This window comes from Schistocerca cancellata, chromosome 2 (assembly GCF_023864275.1).
Source record: "Schistocerca cancellata isolate TAMUIC-IGC-003103 chromosome 2, iqSchCanc2.1, whole genome shotgun sequence".
NCBI lineage: Eukaryota > Metazoa > Arthropoda > Insecta > Orthoptera > Acrididae > Schistocerca > Schistocerca cancellata.
Genome location: NC_064627.1, coordinates 110,041,527 through 110,067,186, shown reverse-complemented (window position 1 = coordinate 110,067,186; position 25,660 = coordinate 110,041,527). Strand labels below are relative to the sequence as shown.

Below are 25,660 nucleotides of genomic sequence, written 5' to 3'. Positions count from 1 at the left end.
TTTGGGTGCATAGATCCTGAGATATCCGTACTCAGAACAACCACCTCTGGCCGTAAAAAAGGCCTTGATACGTCTGGGCATTGAGTCTAACAGAGCTTGGATGGCGTGTACACGTACAGCTGCCCATGCAGCTTCAACACGATACCACGGTTCATCAAGAGTAGTGACTGGCGTATTGTAACGAGCCAGTTGCTCGGCCACCGTTGTCCAGACGTTTTCAATTGGTAAGAGATCTGGAGAATGTGCTGGCCAGGGCACCAGTCGAACATTTTCTACATCTACATCTACATCTACATTTATACTCCGCAAGCCACCCAACGGTGTGTGGCGGAGGGCACTTTACGTGCCACTGTCATTATCTCCCTTTCCTGTTCCAGTCGCGTATGGTTCGCGGGAAGAACGACTGTCTGAAAGCCTCTGTGCGCGCTCTAATCTCTCTAATTTTACATTCGTGATCTCCTCGGGAGGTATAAGTAGGGGGAAGCAATATATTCGATACCTCATCCAGAAACGCACCCTCTCGAAACCTGGCGAGCAAGCTACACCGCGATGCAGAGCGCCTCTCTTGCAGAGTCTGCCACTTGAGTTTGTTAAACATCTCCGTAACGCTATCACGGTTACCAAATAACCCTGTGACGAAACGCGCCGCTCTTCTTTGGATCTTCTCTATCTCCTCCGTCAACCCGATCTGGTACGGATCCCACACTGATGAGCAATACTCAAGTATAGGTCGAACGAGTGTTTTGTAAGCCACCTCCTTTGTTGATGGACTACATTTTCTAAGGACTCTCCCAATGAATCTCAACCTGGTACCCGCCTTACCAACAATTAATTTTATATGATCATTCCACTTCAAATCGTTCCGCACGCATACTCCCAGATATTTTACAGAAGTAACTGCTACCAGTGTTTGTTCCGCTATCATATAATCATACAATAAAGGATCCTTCTTTCTATGTATTCGCAATACATTACATTTGTCTATGTTAAGGGTCAGTTGCCACTCCCTGCACCAAGTGCCTATCCGCTGCAGATCTTCCTGCATTTCGCTACAATTTTCTAATGCTGCAACTTCTCTGTATACTACAGCATCATCCGCGAAAAGCCGCATGGAACTTCCGACACTATCTACTAGGTCATTTATATATATTGTGAAAAGCAATGGTCCCATAACACTCCCCTGTGGCACGCCAGAGGTTACTTTAACGTCTGTAGATGTCTCTCCATTGAGAACAACATGCTGTGTTCTGTTTGCTAAAAACTCTTCAATCCAGCCACACAGCTGGTCTGATATTCCGTAGGCTCTTACTTTGTTTATCAGACGACAGTGCGGAACTGTATCGAACGCCTTCCGGAAGTCAAGGAAAATGGCATCTACCTGGGAGCCTGTATCTAATATTTTCTGGGTTTCATGAACAAATAATGCGAGTTGGGTTTCACACGATCGCTGTTTCCGGAATCCATGTTGATTCCTACATAGTAGATTCTGAGTTTCCAAAAACGACATGATACTCGAGCAAAAGACATGTTCTAAAATTCTACAACAGATCGACGTCAGAGAGATAGGTCTATAGTTTTGCGCATCTGCTCGACGACCCTTCTTGAAGACTGGGACTACCTGTGTTCTTTTCCAATCATTTGGAACCTTCTGTTCCTCTAGAGACTTGCGGTACACGGCTGTTAGAAGGGGGGCAAGTTCTTTCGCGTACTCTGTGTAGAATCGAATTGGTATCCCGTCAGGTCCAGTGGACTTTCCTCTGTTGAGTGATTCCAGTTGCTTTTCTATTCCTTGGACACTTATTTCAATGTCAGCCATTTTTTCGTTTGTGCGAGGATTTAGAGAAGGAACTGCAGTGCGGTCTTCCTCTGTGAAACAGCTTTGGAAAAAGGTGTTTAGTATTTCAGCTTTACGCTTGTCATCCTCTGTTTCAATGCCATCATCATCCCAGAGTGTCTGGACATGATGTTTCGAGCCACTTACTGATTTAACGTAAGACCAGAACTTCCTAGGATTTTCTGTCAAGTCGGTACCTAGTATTTTACTTTCGAATTCACTGAACGCTTCACGCATAGCCCTCCTTACGCTAACTTTGACATCGTTTAGCTTCTGTTCGTCTGAGAGGTTTTGGCTGCGTTTAAACTTGGAGTGAAGCTCTCTTTGCTTTCGCAGTAGTTTCCTAACTTTGTTGTTGTACCACGGTGGGTTTTTCCCGTCCCTCACAGTTTTGCTCGGCACGTACCTGTCTAAAACGCATTTAACGATTGCCTTGAACTTTTTCCATAAACACTCAACATTGTCAGTGTCGGAACAGAAATTTTCGTTTTGATCTGTTAGGTAGTCTGAAATCTGCCTTCTATTACTCTTGCTAAACAGATAAACCTTCCTCCCTTTTTTTATATTCCTATTAACTTCCATATTCAGGGATGCTGCAACGGCCTTATGATCACTGATTCCCTGTTCTGCACTTACAGAGTCGAAAAGTTCGGGTCTGTTTGTTATCAGTAGGTCCAAGATGTTATCTCCACGAGTCGGTTCTCTGTTTAATTGCTCGAGGTAATTTTCGGATAGTGCACTCAGTATAATGTCACTCGATGCTCTGTCCCTACCACCCGTCCTAAACATCTGAGTGTCCCAGTCTATATCTGGTAAATTGAAATCTCCACCTAAGACCATAACATGCTGAGAAAATTTATGTGAAATGTATTCCAAATTTTCTCTCAGTTGTTCTGCCACTAATGCTGCCAGAAAGGCACGTTCAGGACCTGCAACATGCGGTCGTGCATTATCCTGCTGAAATGTGGGGTTTCGCAGGGATCGAATGAAGGGTAGAGCCACGGGTAGTAACACATGTGAAATGTAACGTCCACTGTTCAAAGTGCCGTCAATCTGAACAAGAGGTGACCGAGACGTGTAACCAATGACACTTCATACCATCACGCCGGGTGATACGCCAGTATGGCGATGACGAATACACGCTTCCAATATGCGTTCACTGCGATGTCACCAGACACGGATACAACCATCACGATGCTGGAAACAGAACCTTGACTCATCCGAAAAAAATCACGTTTTGCCATTCGTGCGCCCAGGTTTGCTGTTGAGTACATCATCGCAGGCGCTACTGTCTGTGATGCAGCATCAAGGGTAACCGCAGCCATGGTCTCCGAGCTGATAGTCCGTGCTGCTGCAAACGTCGTCGAACTGTTCTTGCAGTTAGTTTTGTCTTGCAAACGTCCCCATCTGTTGACTTAGGGATCGAGACGTTGCTGCACGACCCGTTACAGCCATGCGGATAAGATGCCTGTCATCTGGACTGCAAGTGATACGACGCCGTTGGGATCCAGCACGGCGTTCCGTATTACCCTCCTGAACCCACAGATTCCATATTCTGCTAACAGTCATTGGACCTCGACCAACGCGAGCAGCAATGTCGCGATACGATAAACCGCAATCGCAATAGGCTACAATCCGGCCTTTATCAAAGTCGGAAACGTGATGGTACGCATTTCTCCTCCTTACACGAGGCATCGCAACAACATTTCACCAGGCAACGCCGGTCAACTGCTGTTTGTGTATGAGGAATCGGTTGGAAACTTTGCTCATGTCAGCACGTTATAGGTGTCGCCACCGGCGTCAATCTTGTGTGAATGCTCTGAAAAGCTAATCATTTGCATATCACAACATCTTCCTGTCGGTTAAATTTCGCGTCTGTAGCCCATCATCTTCGTGGTGTAGCAATTTTAATGGCCAGTAGTGTATAACTCTCCGGAAGTACCAGTTATCAACAAACATCTCACAGCAGCTAAGGTGACGCATTTCACACCTCTGTGCCTTGCTGATACAGTTATGACTTTTATTTCAGACTACTTAGTGGTACTTGGGGGCGTCTTTTCTGTGAGGTAAACATTATTTTGCTCTATGACGGTGGAGTTACCATAAATATTTTTAGCGGTTTCTTTTACGTAACATTTTTAATTTCACAATCTGCCTCCATGTTCCCAGTGATCAGATGGCAATGTGCCACACATAGGGGCTTTTTAATTCACATACCCGATGGTATTTAAAACTGAACTAAAGTTTTCACCAAATTACGTATGATACTTACAAACTTGCAACATATTTGTAACACTTACAGATCTGAAGATGGCAACGTAACTTTGCTGACACTAGAAGTCAGGATTTAATATATCAAGTGCTATCTGGGCAATAAAACTTCTATTTTGGAAGATTTTTGACATTCATACAGAGATCTCTCTCCTTCTAACAATTTCATGTAACTGCAGTACGATATTAATTCCGAAAACACTCTAACGTTATCGTTGTAATCTGCTGAAGCCATTTCTCATCTTCACTCCAGTGTAGTGCTTATCACCCGAGAAGACAGAATGTTCTCCCTCAGGTTTTTCTCGACGCGACCGCCTTTCGTGCTGATCGTTGCCCATCAGCCATCACTCCGCAGAAACTCCACAGGGGCCCTTGGACTTTGCTCCTCGCAGACCAGACTCGTTCGTGTCTCTCCGCGTCTGACTCACCATTCAAGGCGACTCCCTTGACCAGCCACGCCGACGCCAAACAAGTGCTACCAGTGCGCCAGACAACTTCCCAGTGCCGACCCACAACACACTAGCCAGTAGTCGCAGCGGCCTCCGGCCCTGGCTCAAGCTGAAGTCGCCGCTTCGTTTCGGTACAGCACACTGTTCCCCTGACTGCCAACACCTCTAAGCCGATCATATAACAGTGCAAATACCTGGCTGCGGCGCAGAAAAGTGCCACAGGTGTGCCAATCACTTCGTCCGCGGTGCCGGCGCTGGCTTGCAGAAGATGCTGTCAGTTCCTCACCGTACTGCAGACTCACCATTGCCACCCGTGCACTCTCCTACCTGCCCGGCGGTGGTGTTCACGTCTATTACATGTCCCGCTGCACCAGCACTCTGGCGGCACCAGCGCCACATGCGAAAGAACATCGTCACCAGCGCAGGGAAACTAGCAGTGATGTTCGATGTTGTGTATGCAAAGCAATTTCATATATTGAGTAACCAGTCCATACCGATGTCGTATGTTCTTCACATTGCGTCTCAGATTGTCAACCTAATTCACACAAATTGGCATGTACTGTACTGTAGCAGGCACGCTCGAGACTCAGAACCACTGTACAGCTGCGTACTTGCTTCTTGTATTCCACAGCCAGCAGTGGTCGGTTCTTACCTAATAATGTCAAAGTAGGTGAGGGAGATACGAAAGTGATGCTGTGTTTAAAGACAGAGTGGGGTTTGTGCATGAAATGAAGAATACCGCTGTTTATTATATAATAATTAAATAAGAGAGAAGATATACTATAAGTACATGCATGGTCCGTCCCGGTAGCTGGGTGGTCAGTGTGACAGAATGTCAGTCTTGAAGGCCCGGGTTTGATTCCCGGCTGGGTCGGAGATTTTTCTCCCCTCAGGGACTGGGTGTTGTGTTGTCTTAATCGTCATCATTTCATCCCCATCTACGCGCAGGTCGCCGAAGTGGTGTCAACGCGAAAGACCTGCACCAGGCGAACGGTCTACCCGACGGGAGGCCGTAGCCGCACGACATTATTTTAGTACATCCATGCAAACCTCTACAGGTTTTCGACGTCGTAAATCGTATTATGCCAGACCCCTTTCTTCTGCGTATTTAGCCTTAGGCGATCCCTAATTATAGAAGGGCAGTTGGTCATTGAATTCACAATGCTTTTCAGTTACGTATTGATTGCTATAGACATTATTAATCTCTTCTAAACATCTTTTTCTTTCTGCTGTGTCACAGTTACTACATCTATACACCTAAGCCTTTTGCTAAGCGTTACCACAAATACTTTGTATGTGGCATTTGTCAAGTGTTTCTCGCTATCATTATCACACTTACCACCATTTTTAAAAGCCGAAGCAGCTGGGGGATAATAGTTTGCTGGAAGGTCTACTGATAAAGCGTAGGAAGTAGAGAATATTTCATAAACTTTGTTTTTTAGGTCTCCAAAACATTTACTTTACAGCTTTTCAACTGAGCTACTCCTGCTTCCAATTTATTGTACCCTTGTTTCATTAAAAGAAATGTTTCATAGTTTCATATTTTCTTCCTTTTATAATGTTGGATCGACGGACCTATAGGTTCTATGTGCCTCTCTCTTGTTGCAAGTTAAAGCGAGCCTTTCTTCACCTTCGCTTACACAATTTAGAGGCCTTGATTTGGTCCGTTCTGTATATATTCTTGTGTTTCTTTCTCTCGAGACGTTACCGACGATAGGAAAGCAGGAAGTTAGCTTCATTATTGGTCTACTGGCCGCGTGGCCGGCATAATAACGCCGGGAACGGCGTTTTTAGGCAAATGGCTCTATTAGGATGCGGCGTGGGTCCTATACGGACTCAGCGCCCCAAGTGTTCCATAGCCTCGAAACGCAGTAGCGGGCTACACCCAATTGAGCGTCAGTGGTTGTGTTGTGAACTCCTGGACGTTCTGGGTTTAAAACCAGGGCGATGCTGGACATTATTTATTATTATGTTAATTCAGTACAGCACGTCAGCTAACTACAAAAAGTGACTATGCGATACAAATGCACTAATGGAAATGAAAAAGGTTGTACAATGAAACACGAGTCCAATATTTATCAGACTTTGTGGAGATGTTCCTCACGTAATTTGTAAGAAATGATTAAACTTTCATTCCAGTCAGAACTGATGACCATTATAAACATTAGTGCACGGTGTTACAGAGGCACGAATACATTGTTGCATTCATTGTGGCATGAAAGCAGACAGCCTCCGCACGTCAATCTGAGGATTTCTTGTCACTCCTGAAAACTCTGTGTATTAGTTCGTGAAGACTGGTGCCTTGAGGCTGGCCTGAAAGTACATACCACTTACCATCATATCCCAGGCATGCAAACTGATCAAGTCGGTCGAGGTGCCTTACGGCCTTACTGTGTTTGTGGCGTGATCTGCCGTGTGATGTCATGCATTATCTTGCTGAAATATATTTGGTACTTTGTTCATGAAGGGTGCGACAACATGTTCTTCAATATTTACCAAACAAATTCTGTTATCACTTCCACGAGTACTCCGCACCATTGTTCCAGAAGTTGGAGAGATAAGCATCTACAGAAATACTGCTTCACTGACTTTTCACCAAATCCTCTAGAACTTCTTGACGTTGATATGACCGCCACAAACACAAGAGAAAACAACGAAATGCCACTCAGAGTCCCAATGGACTCTGGCTGTACACCAACCATGCCCCTGTTGTCAGGGGTAAATGACGCTTGGCAACAAGAGATAAACCAGCTTCCAGCAATCGGTTCCCGAATTTTCGTGGTAAAACCCAGCCGGTAGCTTCTTACCAGATTTCAACTGCTGTCACCCGTCTGTTCGGCGGAACTGGAAGAAATAATCCTATAATCTTCTAGTGTTGTATCACTTCTGGAAAATCATGCCTTCTCTACTTGGCACACTGTTGTGAGAGTCCATCTCGCCACTACTCGTTCCGCAGCACAATGTGCTGCTGACAGCTGTCCCTCAGATTTGTCGGTATGGTGCCCCAATGTCCATCATGCCAATAATTCGACGTATAATAAATTCCGAAAGATGAAACTAAGTTGCACATTTACGCCGTCTGGTACACCCAATTGAGCGTCAATGGGCGTGTTGTGAACTCCTGGACGTTCTGGGTTTAAATTCCACGTGAAAATTACTAATAACATTAGACACACCTCACAGTCATCATATACTCGTACTCACACCATGCTTCATGTGTACGAATGACGTTTTCTGAACTGGAATTAAACCCGCATAGGGAAGATCTGCAATCAGTATATCATTCTGGGATGAAAACTGAAAGCGGTTGCGACCTGGTGTTGAGTGATAAGGTACTGGACCAGAATAAGTTGATCAAAATTTGAACAAATCACTTTATTTAAACAAGCAAAAACTTTCACGCGAAAACAAGCACTGAGACAAGCTTAAAACATAGCGGCTCAAGCAGTACACAACACCAGAATTTAGTAATATGACTTTACAAAAGGCTACAGGTGACAAAACGTACTAAATGGCAATTAACTGACGTCAATATTAAGCAACATTGCCAACAAGATTTATTATTATAATGTAAGAAATGTAACTGCTGGCAAAATTTAGTAGAACAAGCACAAAATTAAATAGCAACTGCCAACACGATTACTATTACAACATCAGGAAAGGAACTGTTGGCGGAATGGAATGGTATGATCAAATGACTTCAACGTTATACAGCACCTGCCAACAAAAGAAATTAGTTTAGCACTGACAATTTAATTGAAAGTTAAATTTAATTCGATGTGGGGAGCAGGGGGAAAATGTCTTTACTCGTACCGGGCTAGCAAGACGCCTTTAAATTATAAAAGTCAGAACGAAGAATACACACTTTCAACCAGACAACTTAATACAGAATAGGCACTCCAATTTAGCGTGACCAAAACCCAATACTTGAAATCGTACAAAATTCTGTCTGTAAAATGAGGCCGTCGGACGGTAACAGCAGCAGAAACAGAGCAGAAATTTGTCTTAGCAACACTAGAATAAACGGCTGGCCAGCCTAACTAATTTCTCAACTTAGCTTCATTAGCGCAAAAAAAGGTTCAAATGACTCTGAGAACTATGGGACTTAACATCTGAGGTCATCAGTCCCCTAGGACTTAGAATTACTTAAACCCCTAGGACAAGTTTGAGGAAGCAGCAGCTTTTGCACTACTCAGCCCCACGAGAAGCAAATCATATACCTAAGTGTAATTCTTAGATCACTGGCTGTGTTTTAACCAAATAACATGAAATTTATATGGTAATGAAAGACATGATTTTAGCAGTTTCGTGACCAGTACAGCAGCAACGAATATCGTGGTCCTTCAAACTAAAAACGTTGTGGTTACGTACTTTATGAGGTATTAACCGTTGAGAGGTATCCCACGAAGATATTTAATTAAGTGTCTCATGAAGATGTTTAGTTAAATTGGGATGAAGTATACTTTACAAATGTTACAAACTGAAAGATATGTAGGTCTTGGGAAGCATAACTTGACGCAGTGTAGTGCAGTATGTGAACAGAATGTAAATACTCGCTAGAGGTAAATACAAAGTGTGCAATTCTATATTTGCGACGGATACATTTATTGTGTAGCTGTAGGTAGGTGAATGAAGTCTATTGATTTTTTACATTTTCCTTTAATCTACTGATGTCATGGGAACCGGGAATGTCACATAAAGAGTCTTTTCTTTTAAATGGCGGGGTTCTTATGGTAACATAGTTTTGTTAGTATGTTAATATCACTTCTTTGATCAATTGTTTCACTGTAGTTTCCGGTATCGATTCATAAAATTGTACTAGAACGTACTAGTTCATTGCTACATTCTCGAAATATACTTTCATTTCTTTCGTATTTGCACCTTAATGAAATTGTTTGTGTTCACCACAGTATTTTATTGACTGTAGTACACATTATGCGTTTCGATGTTAAGCAATATATACAATGAAATCGGCATCAATGAAAAACATGATAACATCCAAAATAATAAGTGCATCATGAAAAGCGAATGAAACTTAACTCTTACCGAAAAACATGACGTAATGTTTTATGAATAAAAAGCAGCAGAATGGATCTGTCTAATATACATACACAATATTTTATCAGCCTAAATATCATGGCATTCAAGTACAAAATGATTTGGCTGCACTCACGAGCGCCGTGAGAAGCGGAGACCATTAGGTGGAACTTACACGTGGCGATTGTGATACATCATATTTTGGCATTAAAAAGACGTTTTGCATTGTGACCTTCATGCAATATCAACTAGCCAGTGTTCTTGTATCTTTTTTTGACATTTTAAACTAATTGTTTTACAGGTAATTCTAAGGAGTTGGGTGCGTATGTTCCAAACTAGCTGGCGCTAAGTGTAATGATATCTTCGGTACCAGTGAATACAGCATTTAAGGAATGTAACAATTACAAATGATATATAATGTTCGTACAAAAATTTACATGGTAAAGAATATATATATGATCAAACATAATCAGTGTTGTAGCAAAGTCAAACATGTGTTGTTGTTACTGGTTTTTGCAGCACTCTGTGATACTCTATCCTGTGCAAGCTTCTTCATCTCCAAGTAACTACTGCAACATACATCCTTCTGAATCTGCTTAGTGTATTCATCTCTTGGTCTTCCTCCACGATTTTTACCCTCCACACTGTCCACCAGTACCAAATTGATGCTTACTTGATGCCTCAGGACATGTCCTACCAGCCGATCGCTTCTTCTATACAAGTTGTGCCACAAATTCCTCTTCTCCCCAATTCTATTCAGTGCCTCCTCCTTTGTTAAGTGATCTACCCGTCTAATCTTCAGCAGTCTTCTGTAGGACGATATTTCGAAGGCTTCTATTCTCTTCTTATCTAAACTATTTATCGTCCATGTTTCACATCCATACATGGCTACACTCCATACAAATACTCTTAGAAAAAGTTTCCTGACACTTAAATCTATACTCGACGTTAACAAATTTCGCTTCATCAGAATGCTGCTACGGTCGCAGGTTCGAATCCTGCTGTGGGCATGGATGTGGGTGATGTCCTTAGTTTAGTTAGGTTTAAGTAGTTCAAAGTTTAGGGGACTGATGACCTCAGATGTTAAGTCCCATAGCGCTTAGAGCCATTTGAACCATTTTTGACCCTTCTTCAGAAACGCTTTCCTTGTCATTGCCAGTCTACATTTTATATCCTCTCTACTTCAACAACCATCAGTTACTTTGGTCCCCAAATAGCAAAACTCATCTACTACTTTAACTGTCTCATTTCCTAATCTAATTTCCTCAGCATCACCTAATTTAATTCGACTACATTCTATTATCCTCGTTTTGCTTTTGTTGATGTTCATCTTATATCCTCTTTCCAAGAAACTGTCCATTCCTTTCAGCTGCTGTTCCAGGTCCTTTGCTGACAGAATTACAATGTCGTCGGCAAACCTCAAAGTTTTTATTTCTTCTCCATGGATTTTAATTCCTACTCCAAATTTTTCTGTTGTTTCCTTTACTGCTTGCTCAATATACAGATTGAATAACGCTGGGGATAGGCTAAAACCCTGTCTCACTCCATTCTCAATCACTGCTTCCCTTTTGTGCCCCTCGAAGACAAACGTACAAAGTTATTGTTGTTAAGTCTTTGGTAGCGTGCAAGGAAGAGCTTACTCTGTGAGTTCTATCAGCTGTTGGCTGAGACAAAGATTACTCGTATAAAAACAATACAGAGGAAAATACACACACCCCTGAAATGTGACTACATGTCATAATCTCCAAAAAACCATAATATGACAATGTTATAGAGATGAGTAGTGTAGTATTAGAATGTACAAAGAGCTCACATAATCGTTCCAGTTCACATAGCAATAGCACTGGAAAAATTAAAACAAAAAATAAGAGGGAGAACGGATATCACCTTGCGATTCAATCAAATTGTTGCTAGTGAAAATAATCTTCAAAAATGACCAACATGGGGACTATGATTAGAAGCGACTTGTACCATCAGCAACTGCGCTGTATACTTGGAATCGATGTACCGAATACATTTGACCTCATATGGAAATCATACTAAAAAGATGTCGCTAGCAGAATTCAAGTCATCATAAAGACGAAGAGATATGTTCACTAATAGGTGTCTAGACCCTTTTGATCAGACGGTGCATGGACCAAGGTGTCACTAGGGACGCAGTGCAGGGTAAGCCCAGCAGTAGACCATCAATTTCGCAGTCTCTGAGATGACAGGACTTTTCTTCCTACGGCCTCTCCACCCCCCCCTCTCCGACCCACAATGCAGGTGGACATACTTTAAGGAAAGCCTGTCCGAATGGCATCAAGCTGCATCTTTCGTTACAAATTTGTGACTAACTTCACGTTATGTTTGTATTAATGGGTCCAAACTACTGCCACATAACTATCGAATTGCATAGACGTTCTCCGCAGTGGTACCACAAGTAAATGTTGCCATCGTCAAGTTATATGCAGAAGCAGGATTCGATGACGACGAATCTGACATCCAGTGCACCCTTACAGCACCATGAACTTGTGATAAACATTTGGTGCAGCCTCAGTAATAGCAGCCTGATGGAGGCGCACAGCGACTGCAGGTGGTGAGGGACAGTGCGTGTCGATTTAAGGTGCGCCTTGTGGATAGTCGCCGTGCGGCGGTAGCTTGTCCCACACGTAAGTATAGGCGCCTAGTTTGGACACAGGTGTAAATGTAAGCACTCACACACACATATTGAGAAAGAGGCTTGCATCTACAAGCGTACATCTAGTTGCTTGTTGGGCCAGCACAGTCCCAGGGGGGATGAGGCGTAAGGCACCTTACAGTGATACTCGCCGAAGCCCTACTGAAACCCTGAATGCACACGTGATTGATGAACCGGTTTTGCCTGTAACTGTCATGCACAAAATGTGTCTGCCACACGCTTCTTAATGGGAATGGGACCGCTGCCTTCACCTAGACACCTCTGCGACTCTACCTCGTCGATCATGTGATACAATATCCACTATCAGGCTTATTTTATTACAAAACAGTCTCCAGTTTCATCATAGTTTTATCCACACTGCAGTTTCGGTGCTCGCGTCGCAGAAAAACTAAATTTGAAAGTAGCTTAAGTGGATTCCTCTGAGCAATTCATTCTATACCGAGGAATTTTTACTTAGAAACTAGCTTCTTTTCCTTTGGTCTTTAGTATTCCGTATGATGTGACGCAGCACACCACGGTCTCCTTTCCTGTGCCAGCATCATGTCAGAGCAGCTCTTACGCCAAATGTCTGTAGTTATTTGTTGAAGATATTCCACTTTCTATGTTACCCTCTATGATTCCTGCTAGTAAAATGGAAGCTATTTTCTGACGTCATAGTTCATTTAGTAGCCAGTGTTACAAACTGTTTTTTTTATTATTAAATATTTTCTTTTATATGAACTTATCTGTAAATGGTCAGAAAACAGCCGTATTTCAATACTAATTGCCTTAATACTCTGTGAACTAACTTGTTCCATGACATTGCTGTTTATCATGAAAAGTGACCCATGGAACATGAATCTCTCAAACTGGGAAGCAAATTTGGACAGATTGTTTATTTTATTATTATTATTACTATTTTGATTCTAAATGTAGATTTTACGGTATGAAACATGAACATTTGTTCCAAAGACTTCCTAATAACACAGGAAGTGTATGATTTTGTTGGTGCTTGTAAACACTGAAAAAAATTTAAAAAACCATGTACTGTATACATATAATTATTAATGTCAGGTATGTCATACTGGAACCTCTTAAAGGTGTTATTCTCAGAGTTAATGTTGTATGGGAGCTATGAAGTGCTACAGATAGAATGACATTGACTTTGAATACTTTGGCTAACAGCTACACCAGTTAACTATGCTGGTGTGCTTTCAGAGGTCATAGAGCATTGGCTTCGAGTCTAACATTGGCGTGGATGTGTGTGTGTGCGATGGTGCTGCTTCTTAGCTGCTGTGATGTCTGCTGGTCGTGTCCATACACAATAGAGCTATAACTGTCATAAATGACAAGTAATGAGTCTCCACTTGGTTATAAATTAAACATACTATCAGCAAAGCGAGATGTTCCATCCATAAAACTGAAAAGAAGCACGTAGCATCAGTCCAAGTCTTGCCTCCACAACACTAAGAGGATCACTTTACATTAGTCGTCCTGATGTCCTTAAAGAAATTCAGTTTACTCGATTGTTTTTTTGTGTCATCCACACCAAATAAAGATAAGCTACCTTTGTATACTTTGAAGCAACAAAAACATTAAGCATACATTACTTTTTCCGACGACAGATATTTTCGTACATCAAGGGATGAAACTGATGTTGTTTGAAGGAGTGAATATGAGATAGAATGATTACATAACTTACTTTGTTTCACTTTTTTGAGAGGATATGAAGGTGTACTTTCGGGACAGTAAAGCAAATGTGGAAAATTTTTATTGTGAAAAATTTATTTTTTAAAGTTTTTACATTCCATTACTATGGATACTGGTGGCATGTATGGGTCAAGTTGTTGGGTCTGGCACCAGATTTCAGTGGCCATACTTTCCGTAGCCCCCAAGTCCTCCAAAGCCACCGGCAGCTCCGCCATATCCTGCAGCAAGGCCACCACTGTAACCTCCAAGACCACCGCCAAGGCCTCCTCCGATACCGCCGTGGCCAGCGCTGACGACGTAGGGCACTGGACGCTTAACGACGTAGGGCTGAGGAACTGGGACAGACACTGGGGTGGGGACCTTGACGGGGACGGGCACAGGGTTGTCTACAGGGACAGGGTACGGCTGCGGTACCTGCACAGGGACAGGCCGGTCCACAGTTACCGTGAATGGGACCTTCACAGGCACTCGAACGATCCTCTCCACGGGGACTGGGACCCGGACAGGGATTCTGTTGACAGTGATCTGTGGTTCTCCCCCTCCGATGCCGGCCCCAATGCCACCTGCAAGGCCGCCTCCGACTCCACCAGCGTAGCTTCCTCCATAGCCACCTCCATAGCCTCCGTAGCCACCACTGTAGCCACCTCCCAGACCATAGCCGCCACTATAGCCACCCAGCGAACCGGAGAGTCCTCGCTTCTCTTTCACCGGCTGCTCCTCCTCAGCTAGGATGGACAGGGCCAGACCACACAAATACACGCACACCTGTTGAGAATCAGGCGTTTGTAATCAAACTATCAAATAGGTAATAGAGCTGTGAACAAAAATTAACATTGTACGCTTATGAACTACAGAAGTGTTCTCAGTTTTCTATAGAAAGTACTCTGATTGATACGTGTTTACTGTTTCCCTCGCAGCATATGTTTCTGTTGCAAGTAAACAACTGTTACTCAATGAGACATAATGTATGCAGTTAAATTTCAAATGAAACTATAAAAATCAGACACAGAACGTAGAAACTGTGAGACATATCCCAATAGATGTGTATTGCAGTGGAGCCTAGAGGGATGTATAGACGAGGCGTATTCGGAAAGTAAGATTCGATTAGGCACTAACTGAAAACCACTGTGAAAATCTGATGGAACTTTGTGCAGATTTGTTGGGCAGTGTCTTTAGTGTACCTGTCGATCGCTTCCCGTCGCTCTTTTCAGTTCAGAGCGCGAAGTGATCACGAACTGCTGGCTACGATGACAGCATTTTGGCACAAACAATGAAAGACAGGCCAACGTGGAGATTTGGCGAGATCACAGACGGCTGCTTTCTGTGACGACGGTGCTGGAAAATTTGTACAACGCCACGACAAATGTCTAAGTCGGAGCGGTGATTATTTATCGAGATAGCTGGAATATATGGCTAACTATCGCGGATAAAAAATTCTTGATTTTCGCTTTGGTTTTCATTTTGTCGACCAATCTGACCTTTCTTTTCGAACAGCCATCAGATTTCCGTCGGTTAAGACTGCCGGTTAACGTGGTTTTGGTCAACATATAAAACTATTCTCTGACGTTTCCATTCTAGTTGCTGGAGACATCTTTGTAGGGAGAAGGTAGTTGCCTTTTCGCTACCGAAGGCGTCCCTCCAAGTCGGGGACGAAACGTCAGGGAAAGATGTTATGTATTGGCCTCTACCTACCAGCTCAGCAGTTTTAACTGAACTAAACACTAGTCGTGGAAACCCATGTAGTACGATTATAACGGATTTTGTCCGAAAGTAAGACATCTGGACTGATAAAACTTTCATATGTGTGGATTGTAAGTTTAGAATAGTTTGCTATAGAGTTTATAATCGTTAATTTTTGTGTACCGACTTACAGCTGCATTTTCCTAGATTTGACGGACCAAGCGAGAGTTTTTGAAACGATGGCGTTCTCTGATCTCTGTCTTATGGTGATTAATAATATTTCTACGGTATATTTTCGCATAATTTGTCTGGAAAACTGACGACACGGAATTGAGAGTTCAAATGCCGGGCAAATGTTATACATTTGGACGTGGACTAGCTGAAACTAAATTGTCGTTAATATCACATTTTTCACATTTCGGAATTGCTTTTGCAGTAAAATATCATTGTTGTATCATTCTCCTGTTGTTCGTAAGATTTTTTGAATGTTATTAAGAAAAGTACAGATTTACGTTTAAAATGCTCGTATGTGTTGTAGTGTGAAATTACATAATGTTTACAGGAATATTAGTTACACAGCAAGATTACTCGTCCTTTCGCGTAGTTGGGGCCTTTGTAAACCTGAAGTCGATGTCATCCACTATGGGCGATCATGTTACATAAAATAGGCACCCAGCAGATTGCCAACTTTTCAAACACAGTATAGATTTAAGATTCAAGATATGCGAGTATAAGGAGAAAATGTTGCCCTATTACGAGATCAGAAAGAAACTTGAGACTCTTGGTAGGAAATACGAAAGTGTTGTTTCACTATATTTTCACCGTTTTAGATTACTTAATTAAGCTACTGAAGAAGATAAAGTTCTCTGAGAGTATTTAGAACCAGATTTCTTCTTACAAAAGAGTAGTCCTTCTATTTGTAAGTGGTTTCTTCCATGTACAACAAATTGATGTTCATCATGTGATGGCAGGAAGAATGCTTGATGTGAAGGCAGGAAGAATACTTGGCTTACTATTAAGAAAGTTTTTCTATAGACGATGTATGTATCGATAATTAGTTTCACAGTTAACTCTTAAGAGAATCTACGACAAAAGTTGCTCGATTGTGACGCTTGTAAATATTCGAAATACTTTCTCAATAGATTAGCGCACCGCAGGTGATATATGTGAAGACAATAAAGTAAATCCTTTTATCCCATCACCAAACAGGGATATTGAAGCATAAATTTTGTGAAGTAATGAAATTAGAGACTTGACTAACACTATTGAAATATAAGTACGTATTTCCTACGTAACAGCCGAGTGAAAGTAAACTGAGAATGTATGATGTTCACATTGTATATTTTAGCTCCACGTAGCAGTAACGTAAAAACAATAGGAATAGTTTATTCTCACTTCTCCAACTAATATCAAGCTCTGATTTCGTACACTGTAAATATGTTCAAGGTCAGAAGCGATGGGTACTTTTGTCGATAAAGTAGGTCAGGCGATTACCGAGGTGGTTGTCAGAAAAAAAAAAAACACGGTCGAATTCTTCCTCTATTGACCTACTTTTAGTAAGCACATCGTTCCAAAAACGTCAACGTTAAATTTATGCTAAATTATAATCTTGATTTTTATTTTTAAACGGCTGTCTCGGAATTCTGTTTCTGGTGTCTGTTTTTCTTCGAATTTCTGATCAGTTCAGCGGTTTTAGTATTTCTGCTATCATCTTTCCCCGTCAAAGAAACTTGAACCTGTTTCGTCCTTCTAGGATCAGTGCTGCATATTCCTCAAAATATTGGCTTTATAATTCCTATTAAGTATCACGGGAGACAACGTCCAATGGCAAAAAGAGTTTTTATTCAGATTAAACCCTACGAACCCTCACATTGCCCTTCTTTGCACTCGCTCCGTGTCCCCTGATATTTATATTGAATTTTGGACAGATACCTAGAAACAAAAACGCATTAGTTCGCACAAACAGTTCATTCGTTACGCATTCCTATTTGCAATAGACCCTAAACTGTGCGCTCTATTGTAGCATTATTTACTGTCAGTACTCACCAGGATCCTCATTGCCGCAGATGTGTGTTCTGCTGAGAGCGAGCAATGACTGATGCTACTGCGAGGTGTTGGTGAGCTTTTATACCTCTAGCAGGCCAACATCCGCATCCCCGACGCTCACCAGAGCGCAATTACGGAGTCCGGTTTCACAGAAACTGCACAGCGACGTAACTACCTCCGCTGATATGTAAGCTAAGTGGAGCGACGGAAGGTAATACAAGAGTGAAGAAGATCTTAGATCTTTGATGTGCTGATGACAAAAGGACCCGAACTCAGCGTAAATCAGGCAATCATTGATCACAATGTCGCTACAGTATCACTGAATATGGCTGTAAATATTAATATAAAGAAAGGCAGGAAGAACTTCCTTCTTAGTAAGAGCGACAAGAAACAGATTTCATATCACCTGAGCGGTCAGCACGAAACTTCCATCTCGTCCCGTAACAACGCTGAATATCAATAGACAAAGTTAAATATGGCGTACTGAAAAGTAATTGCTCAGAATATTTTATGTCAAAACTCTTAAAGCGTTTTAGATAAAATGAATATTGTTAACATTCTACGTCTTTATTCTTCATGCCCACATACTTGTAGCGCTCTACTGTTAAAGGGCTCAGAACTGCAGGTTGTAACATGGCGGTGTGTAACACAACTATGTGGGTACATGGGAAAATGCGTACTGTAACCGAGTTTAGAATTCAGACAGTTCGTCAACACATGGAGCAGCCTCTTCTGCACAAGGGTGCCGACTTATAAAAATATTGGGGAGGGGGGGGGTATACTGGGGGTCATGCCCCGATAAATTTTCTGAATTTTAGATGAAAAATAGTGAGTCTTAAAGTTTTTTTAAGCATTTTAGAGTCATATGATCAACATTAGAACCCAGAAAACTGAACTCTCGATGACCCGACACTCCGGGAAACTCAACAAGCCTGTCACATTTTTTGACTTTGAAAAAAGAAAAGCCGGCCTTTGTGACCGAGCAGTTCTAGGCGCTTCACTCTGGAATCGCGCAGCCGCTACGGTCGCAGGTTCGAATCCTGCCTCGGGCATGGATATGTATGATGTCCTTAGGTTAGTTAGGTTTAAGTAGTTCTAAGTTCTAAGGGACTGATGACCTCAGATGTTAAGTCCCATAGTGCTCAGAGCCATTTTGAACCATTTGAAAAAAGAAACAAAATATAAACACGCACGGTATTTTTGTAAAAAGGTAATTTAATTCACAGTAATAACCATGCTTATAGACTATTACAGAGCAGTGAATACATAGCTCTGAAAATACTGAAATTATATATAAATAAATCCTAACTACCATTAAAAGAATAAAACATAAAATATTGCTGTCAAACAGTAATAGCACTTTGATTAATAAGTGAAATAGCTAATTTAAGCTTACTTTGAACAAGGCTCATGGTTCGTTAAATAAAAAAGTATCTCAAAGTTAATGCTGTAATACAGTTAATGAAGTTAATACAGTATGCCTAATACTTTCAGTCAAAAAGTATGTAATTAACGGGTTTTAATTGGGTCTTACACCCTAAAAATATTTAAGTATTTCAAAATAACTAATACAGTACTATAGTAAAATAGTTATAAAGTATTAAACTGGTGATAATATTTCGAAACTGAAAATTTAACTTTATGTATGTATTTAATTCTCTATTTTATAAAGATTTTTAATATTGCACTAAATGCCATTATTAGGGCTAGAGTGTCTTTAGAAAGGTGCAAATGTCGACTGCCTGACTGGATAACTGGATATGAGGCCGTTGATGACTGGTCGGATATCCAATTCATCCAAAACATCTCGATGGGCATGAAGAACAGCCAACTTGCTCAATCGCTTCCGTCCCATTGTTGATCAGATATTTGACTAGTCCAAGGGGGCTAAATGACAGTTCCGCTGTTGCTATCGTGATTGGAACTACTTGGAGAAGCTTAATGCACTTCACTACTTCACGTAACATTTCTCCAACTGCAGGCTATTGTGTAATGTACTTTCTTACATCACGCATGTTTTATAAGACCAGTTATTTTGTGTTGGCGATATCGGCTAACATATTAAAGTGTAAGCGCAGTCTCTCAATGTCTGAGAAATTTCTGAAAAACTCAGTTGATTTTTCCAAATTTGTTTCACCTCTGTTTACTAAAGGCAAACACTCTTGTTCTACTGCAATGACCTGTGTGAGCCCAGTTGCAGCTAAGCGCTCACTAATGCAAGATTGCACCGTTTCACAAACTTCAATGTAAACAGCTTTGTAGTATTCCTTTGGGGTTTTGAAAGTGTGCAGTGAGCTGGCTTCCAACATAATTTTGTGATTTTACAAAGCATAATATAACGGATAATTTTCTTAATTTTTGAGGGGGCTTGGCCCCCATCCGGCCCCATGGAGTCGGCGCCTGTGCTTCTGCAGCCAGACGATACCAAACCACACACGAGCGCTGCGACATCTTCAACAATCCGACACCTTGAGTCCACTGTCATCGATCATTCTCCATACAGTCCTGAATTGGCCCCAGCCGATTTCCAAAACTTTTTTTGAACGCTTTCGAGGAATTGTTTTTGATAATGATGAAGCAGTGCAAGCAGAGGTGAGATTGTGGCTCCATCAACAACGAAAAAATTTCTACAGTGACGGTTTTGACAGACTGGTCTCTCGTTGAGAGAAATGTGTTCGTCGATAGGACTAATATGTCGAGAAATAAATATGTAGGTATGGAGAGTGAAGATGGAGTTTGTTAATAACGTTTGTTTCATTTAAAGAGCTTTAAGAGTTTTCACAGATGCATTACTTTTCACCACGCCCTTGTAAAATACGCTTTAGATGGAAATGAGCCTAGAAAAATTGTGAGGAGCTCAGAAAGACCGACTGCTCTTCAACAGGTATGTTAGAAACCAGAGCAAAGACAGCTTCACTGCAAATTTAAATGTAGATAAAGCCTCGCGGAGAAATAAAAATCAAAGGAAGCCAAAATCAGCGCAAGGAGAGCAAGCTTCCAATGTATTCGAAAGTAAAATTTTGTCTACCGACATGACAGGAAACCCTGAGGAGTTCTGGTCTTACGATAAATCAGAAACGTATGGAAACCATCTTTCCAGACACTTTGCGATCATAATGGTGTCGACACAGAGGACGACACAGAAAACGCCGAAATGCTAAAAGTCTTTTTCCAAAACTGTTTCATAGAAGAAAATCGCACTGAGCATCTCCTTCAACTCGTCGCATGAACGACAGAGTGGGTGATATCGGAACAAGTGGCCACGGGATAGAAAGGCAACTGAAATCGCCCAACACTGGTCCTAATGGGATACCAAAATGATTCTACATAGAACATGCGAGCCGCGTGGAGTGGCCGCGCGGTTAGAGGCGCCATGTCACTGATTGTGCGGCTGGTCGCGCCGGAGGTTCGAGTTCTCCCTTGGGCATGGGTGTGTGTTGTTCTTAGCGTAGGTTAGTTTAAGTTAGTTTAAATAGTGTGTAAGTCTAGGGACCATTGACTCCTGCACTTTGGTCCCTGAAGAAACACTTTGAACATTTTTTTTAGAATATGCGAAAGAACTTGCCCTCCTTCTAACAGCAATGTACCGTGGGTGTTTACAGGAGTGAAGTGTTCCTGATTGTTTGAAAAAAGCGCAAGTCATTCCCGTTTTCGAGAAAGTTCATCGAACAGTCGAGCCAACTACAGTCATATACCTCTGACGTCGATCAGTTGTAGAAGTTTCGAACATGTTTTATGATTGCGCGTTATGACAGTTGTAGAGACCGAAAATCTCCACTGACGGAATCAACACGGGTTCCGAAAACATCGATCGTGTAAAATGCAGCTCTTTGTATTCGTCTGCGAGATCCAGAAGACGGTACATACCGGCGCCCAGATAAATGTCGTGTTCCTTGACTTACGTAAGGCACTCGATACAGTTCTTCAGTGCCGTTTAAAGAGCAAAATGCGAACGTACGGAATATCAAATCAACTGTGTGATTCGACTGAAGAGCTTCTAGCAAACAGAACACGTCATTCTCAATGGATGTCAATGAAACACCTATTTACATACGCACAAAATATAAGTACGGTTCAGAATGAGAAAACCAATATAATTGCAAATGAAAAACTGTAAGTAGCGTTGCAGCAGAGTATTAAAAATTAAGAATACTGATACAGTGCAGGTTTTGGTTTTGAAATCACTTCACGCAATACCTTATGTTCATTTAATAACCGTGAAATGAGCGAATTATTAGTAAATGAACTCATGAAACCATCAATATTGTCGCAAGATAATTTGTGTGTGTGTGTGTGTGTGAGTGTGTGTGTGTGTGTGTGTGTGTGTGTGTACGACAATGTAATATGTTTGAGATTCGGAGGAAAACCGATGTGATCTATATGAAAAGAGGAGTACCATACAATATGTAATTCTATACATATGAGCAATATGTACATACAACATCAGGAAGAACTGGAGAACCTATTGAAAGGAGTGGAGAATATGTGAGCACATACTGTAGATTGAGAGGAAATAGGAAAAAGAAGAACGTAATAAAGAGTAGCAGCAATGCAGAAACTGGCAGAGGAAAGCAATTGCCCGGTTGAAACTTAATTATATATGTCGACAGTTAATCCATACCTGGAAGCGAGGATATTGACCTTGTTTACCTGTTGCCGACAAAAATGGTTGAAATGGTTCTGAGCACCACGGGATTTAACATCTGAGGTCATCAGTCCCCTAGAACTTAGAATTACTTAAACTTAACTAACCTTAGGACTTAATGCACATACATGCCCGAGGCAGGATTCGAACCTGCGAATGTAGCAGTTGCGCGGTTCCGGACTGAAGAGCCTAGAGCCACTCGGCCACCGGGGCCGGCTGTTGCCGACATTGAACAGACATCGGTACCAAGAATTCCAAAAGTTTTTCCATCGTGTGGTATGATTACAAACGAACAATTTGGGATTTTCCCTTTACTTGTGCTGTGAAACATGGTTCTTGCCAACTTTGATGATTCTAAGTCGACGGGAAGAACCCGATAAGTTTCGATGAGTGAATTTCGAGTATAAAATATTTGACGTAAAAGGCCTATGTTTTGACTGAATTCAGTTAGACGCTTAAAAGTTTTATTTTACCAAGGAACCGTAGGCCTTAATATGTGACATAAATTTGAACTTGATACGTTCACCCTTTCCTGAGTGATATGATTCTCAACTGTCTGCCAGACAGACAGACGTACAACAAAGATATCCTGTAAGAGTCTGTTTTTACAGGTTGAAGTGCGGCAACCTAAATATGTGTCGCATTACTTACTGAACGCCCCTCGTATTTGTATGTACGAGTCCATGAAACATTCACCCGTCTGCGTCTGATAAAAGCACCTTAGAAGCACAGAGTAACTGTCACAGCACACAGTGAGGTAAAACGGCAGTTATGCCATATGATTTGTATCCGAATCTAATGACATGAATCGATTTACGAGATGAGAAATGTGCTAATTTTTATATGGGTTGTGTATGTCAGCACTGTCGACAGTGTTATACGGCACCGATTTTACTTCAGCTAATTTTGAGATGGGCTGTGTGTATCAGCTGTGTTGGCAGTGTTTTGTGACACAAAGTAATTCAACGAATTTGGCGCTGTGCGTCCTTGAGAATTAACGTATTTGCTGCAGCAAATGAAAATGACTGCGAGAGTAATCTCTATGGAGCCGATGCTACTCCTTGCTGATACAGTATCCTCGACACTGGATTAATAATGTACTATGGCTTGAAATACTGGACTAGAAAGACGTGTTTTCGGGACGGATCTAATTGTGTTATTGCACGGCAGCCATTACGCATTTGCTTAGAGAATGAAGTTTAGTTAAACACAGAGACGTAATATCTTGTGAATACAAATACGAAAGTACTTGTTTTGTTAAAGAGAACTACTGTCTAAATATCTATTCAAATGTTAGCAATTTCACCTAACCCCTTTGGAAGTTTGTGCTTCAAGTTTACATATACGCATGACTAGACATTCGTCTCTGCGGCTTTATGGGTGTTAGTTTCAGCCTGCACATGTCGCAAAAGGCCGTCTTTGTTTTGGAACAGTAATTTAATATTATTTTCTCCCCCCCAAAACTGAGAGGACCACATTCATACGAGGTGCGACAATAAAGTAATGAGACTGATTTTCTTTGCAATATGTGGCAACCCTGCAGGCTTGTGTAGGCACAATATTTTTGACCTTGGTCTATAAGCTGCTTCTAGTTCAAGCGGTACATCGATGCAACTCCTCAGTCGTGAGTTGTGCTGTAATAAGTTAAGACGTGTTTGTGTCTATCATCACGAAAATGGAACCGCATTATATTGCGCAACGGTATGCCATTTCTTTTTGCGTTAAATTGTGTGAAAACGCGACGACAACTTACGGTAAGCTTCAGAAGGCTTTTGGAGAGGAGGTTATGTCAAGAGCTCAAGTTTTTCGTTGGCATAAAATGTGTAGTGAAGGCAGAACGAATGTTGAAGGTGAAGACCGTAGTGGGCGACCATCAAATTCACGGAAGGATGTCAACTTGGCCAGGGTGTGTGATCTCGTACAATCCGATCGAAGATTATCCGTGAAAACGATTGCAAAAGAACTGAACATCAATCGAGAAACGGCTCGTCTAATAATAACTGAAGATCTTGGTATGAGAAAGATTTGTACAAAAATTGTCTCCAAAAATCTCGCACCACAACAGCGAGAAACACGAAAAAATGTGGCAGCCGATCTGGTAGAGCAAACAGAAATCAATCCAGAATTGTTGAGCCGTGTTATCACTGGTGATGAAAGTTGGGTTTTTCAGTACGATCCAGAGACAAAATTCCAATGTTCGCAATGGTGCTCAAAGGGATCACCCAGACCAAAAAAATCTAGCATGTCAAACCCAAAAGTGAAATGCATGCTTATGTGCGTCTTTGATTCCAAGGGAATTGTTCACAAAGAGTGGGTGCCTCCTGGACAAACAGTTAACCAATATTACTACAAAGACAATTTAGAAAGATTTCGTAAAAGAGTTCTTCGTGTCCGTGCCAACATTGCTGATAATTGGATTCTGCATAACAATAATGCGCCATCCCATACTGCTCTGTCAGTAAAGCAATTCTTAACTTCAAAACAAATTTCAGTACCACCACAGCCACCTTATTCACCAGATATCGCTCCGTGCGTCTTTTTTCTATTTCCAAGAGTCCAAACGGCGGTCAAGGGACACCATTTTCAAACAACACAAGATGTCCAAAAGGCTGTGACGAGGGTCTTGGAGGATATTACAGAAGATGAGTTCCAGAAATGTTACCATCAATTGCAGAAGCGCTGGAAAAAGCATGCAATCAGAAGGGAACTACTTTGAAGGAGACAACACTAAATTTGGCTAAAACGGTAAGCAACTTTTTATTTTCACATCTGTCTCATTACTTTATTGTCGCACCTCGTATGCCCCAGAGTGTGCCACGAGTGTAGTTAGCCACGCTTGACTAACGTGAGAAATAAATGAGCTTTTCAGGAGAGCGGCGTGCAGCAGTAGCGGCGTATCGCTACCATCTGTTCATTACGACGACTGTTCGAACCTACATCAAACAAGTAAGCTTATTGAACATAGCTATAGCTGTGCGGTCCTGCAAGTTTAGATCCATTGGAAAGGCAGTCTTAATTAAGAGGAAAACTTCTTTGTGAAGCATATTAACATTTAACTTAACAGTTAAGTGACATTCATTCCAACTTTAATGTTTCAGGTTTAATATTCACTGAAGCAAATCGCAATTTAAAAATCTCCTCCTTCCTTTTTCCTTCGCCAATACAAAACCAAGGAGTGAATTTCAAAATCTCATCAATTCAACCATATCAGAGCTTTCTGCCGTGTTCCTAGAACGCTTAAAGCGAATGTAATGCTAGTGCTTTTCAGAAGAACGCAGCCGATGACCTTCCTCGTCCTTATTCAGCCAGAGCGTATACTGTAGTGATCT

At 41.7% G+C, this 25,660-nt stretch overlaps 1 protein-coding gene across 1 annotated transcript in view; it reads right to left on the bottom strand.

Annotated features, from left to right (window-relative positions):
* LOC126151382 (shematrin-like protein 2) overlaps window positions 1–25,660 on the bottom strand; it is a 310,746-nt gene that overhangs the window by 153,882 nt on the left and 131,204 nt on the right. The window contains exon 7 of the mRNA XM_049915937.1: window positions 14,212–14,320. Coding sequence (XP_049771894.1) covers window positions 14,212–14,320 — 109 coding nt within the window. The remainder of the gene's footprint in view (window positions 1–14,211; window positions 14,321–25,660) is intronic.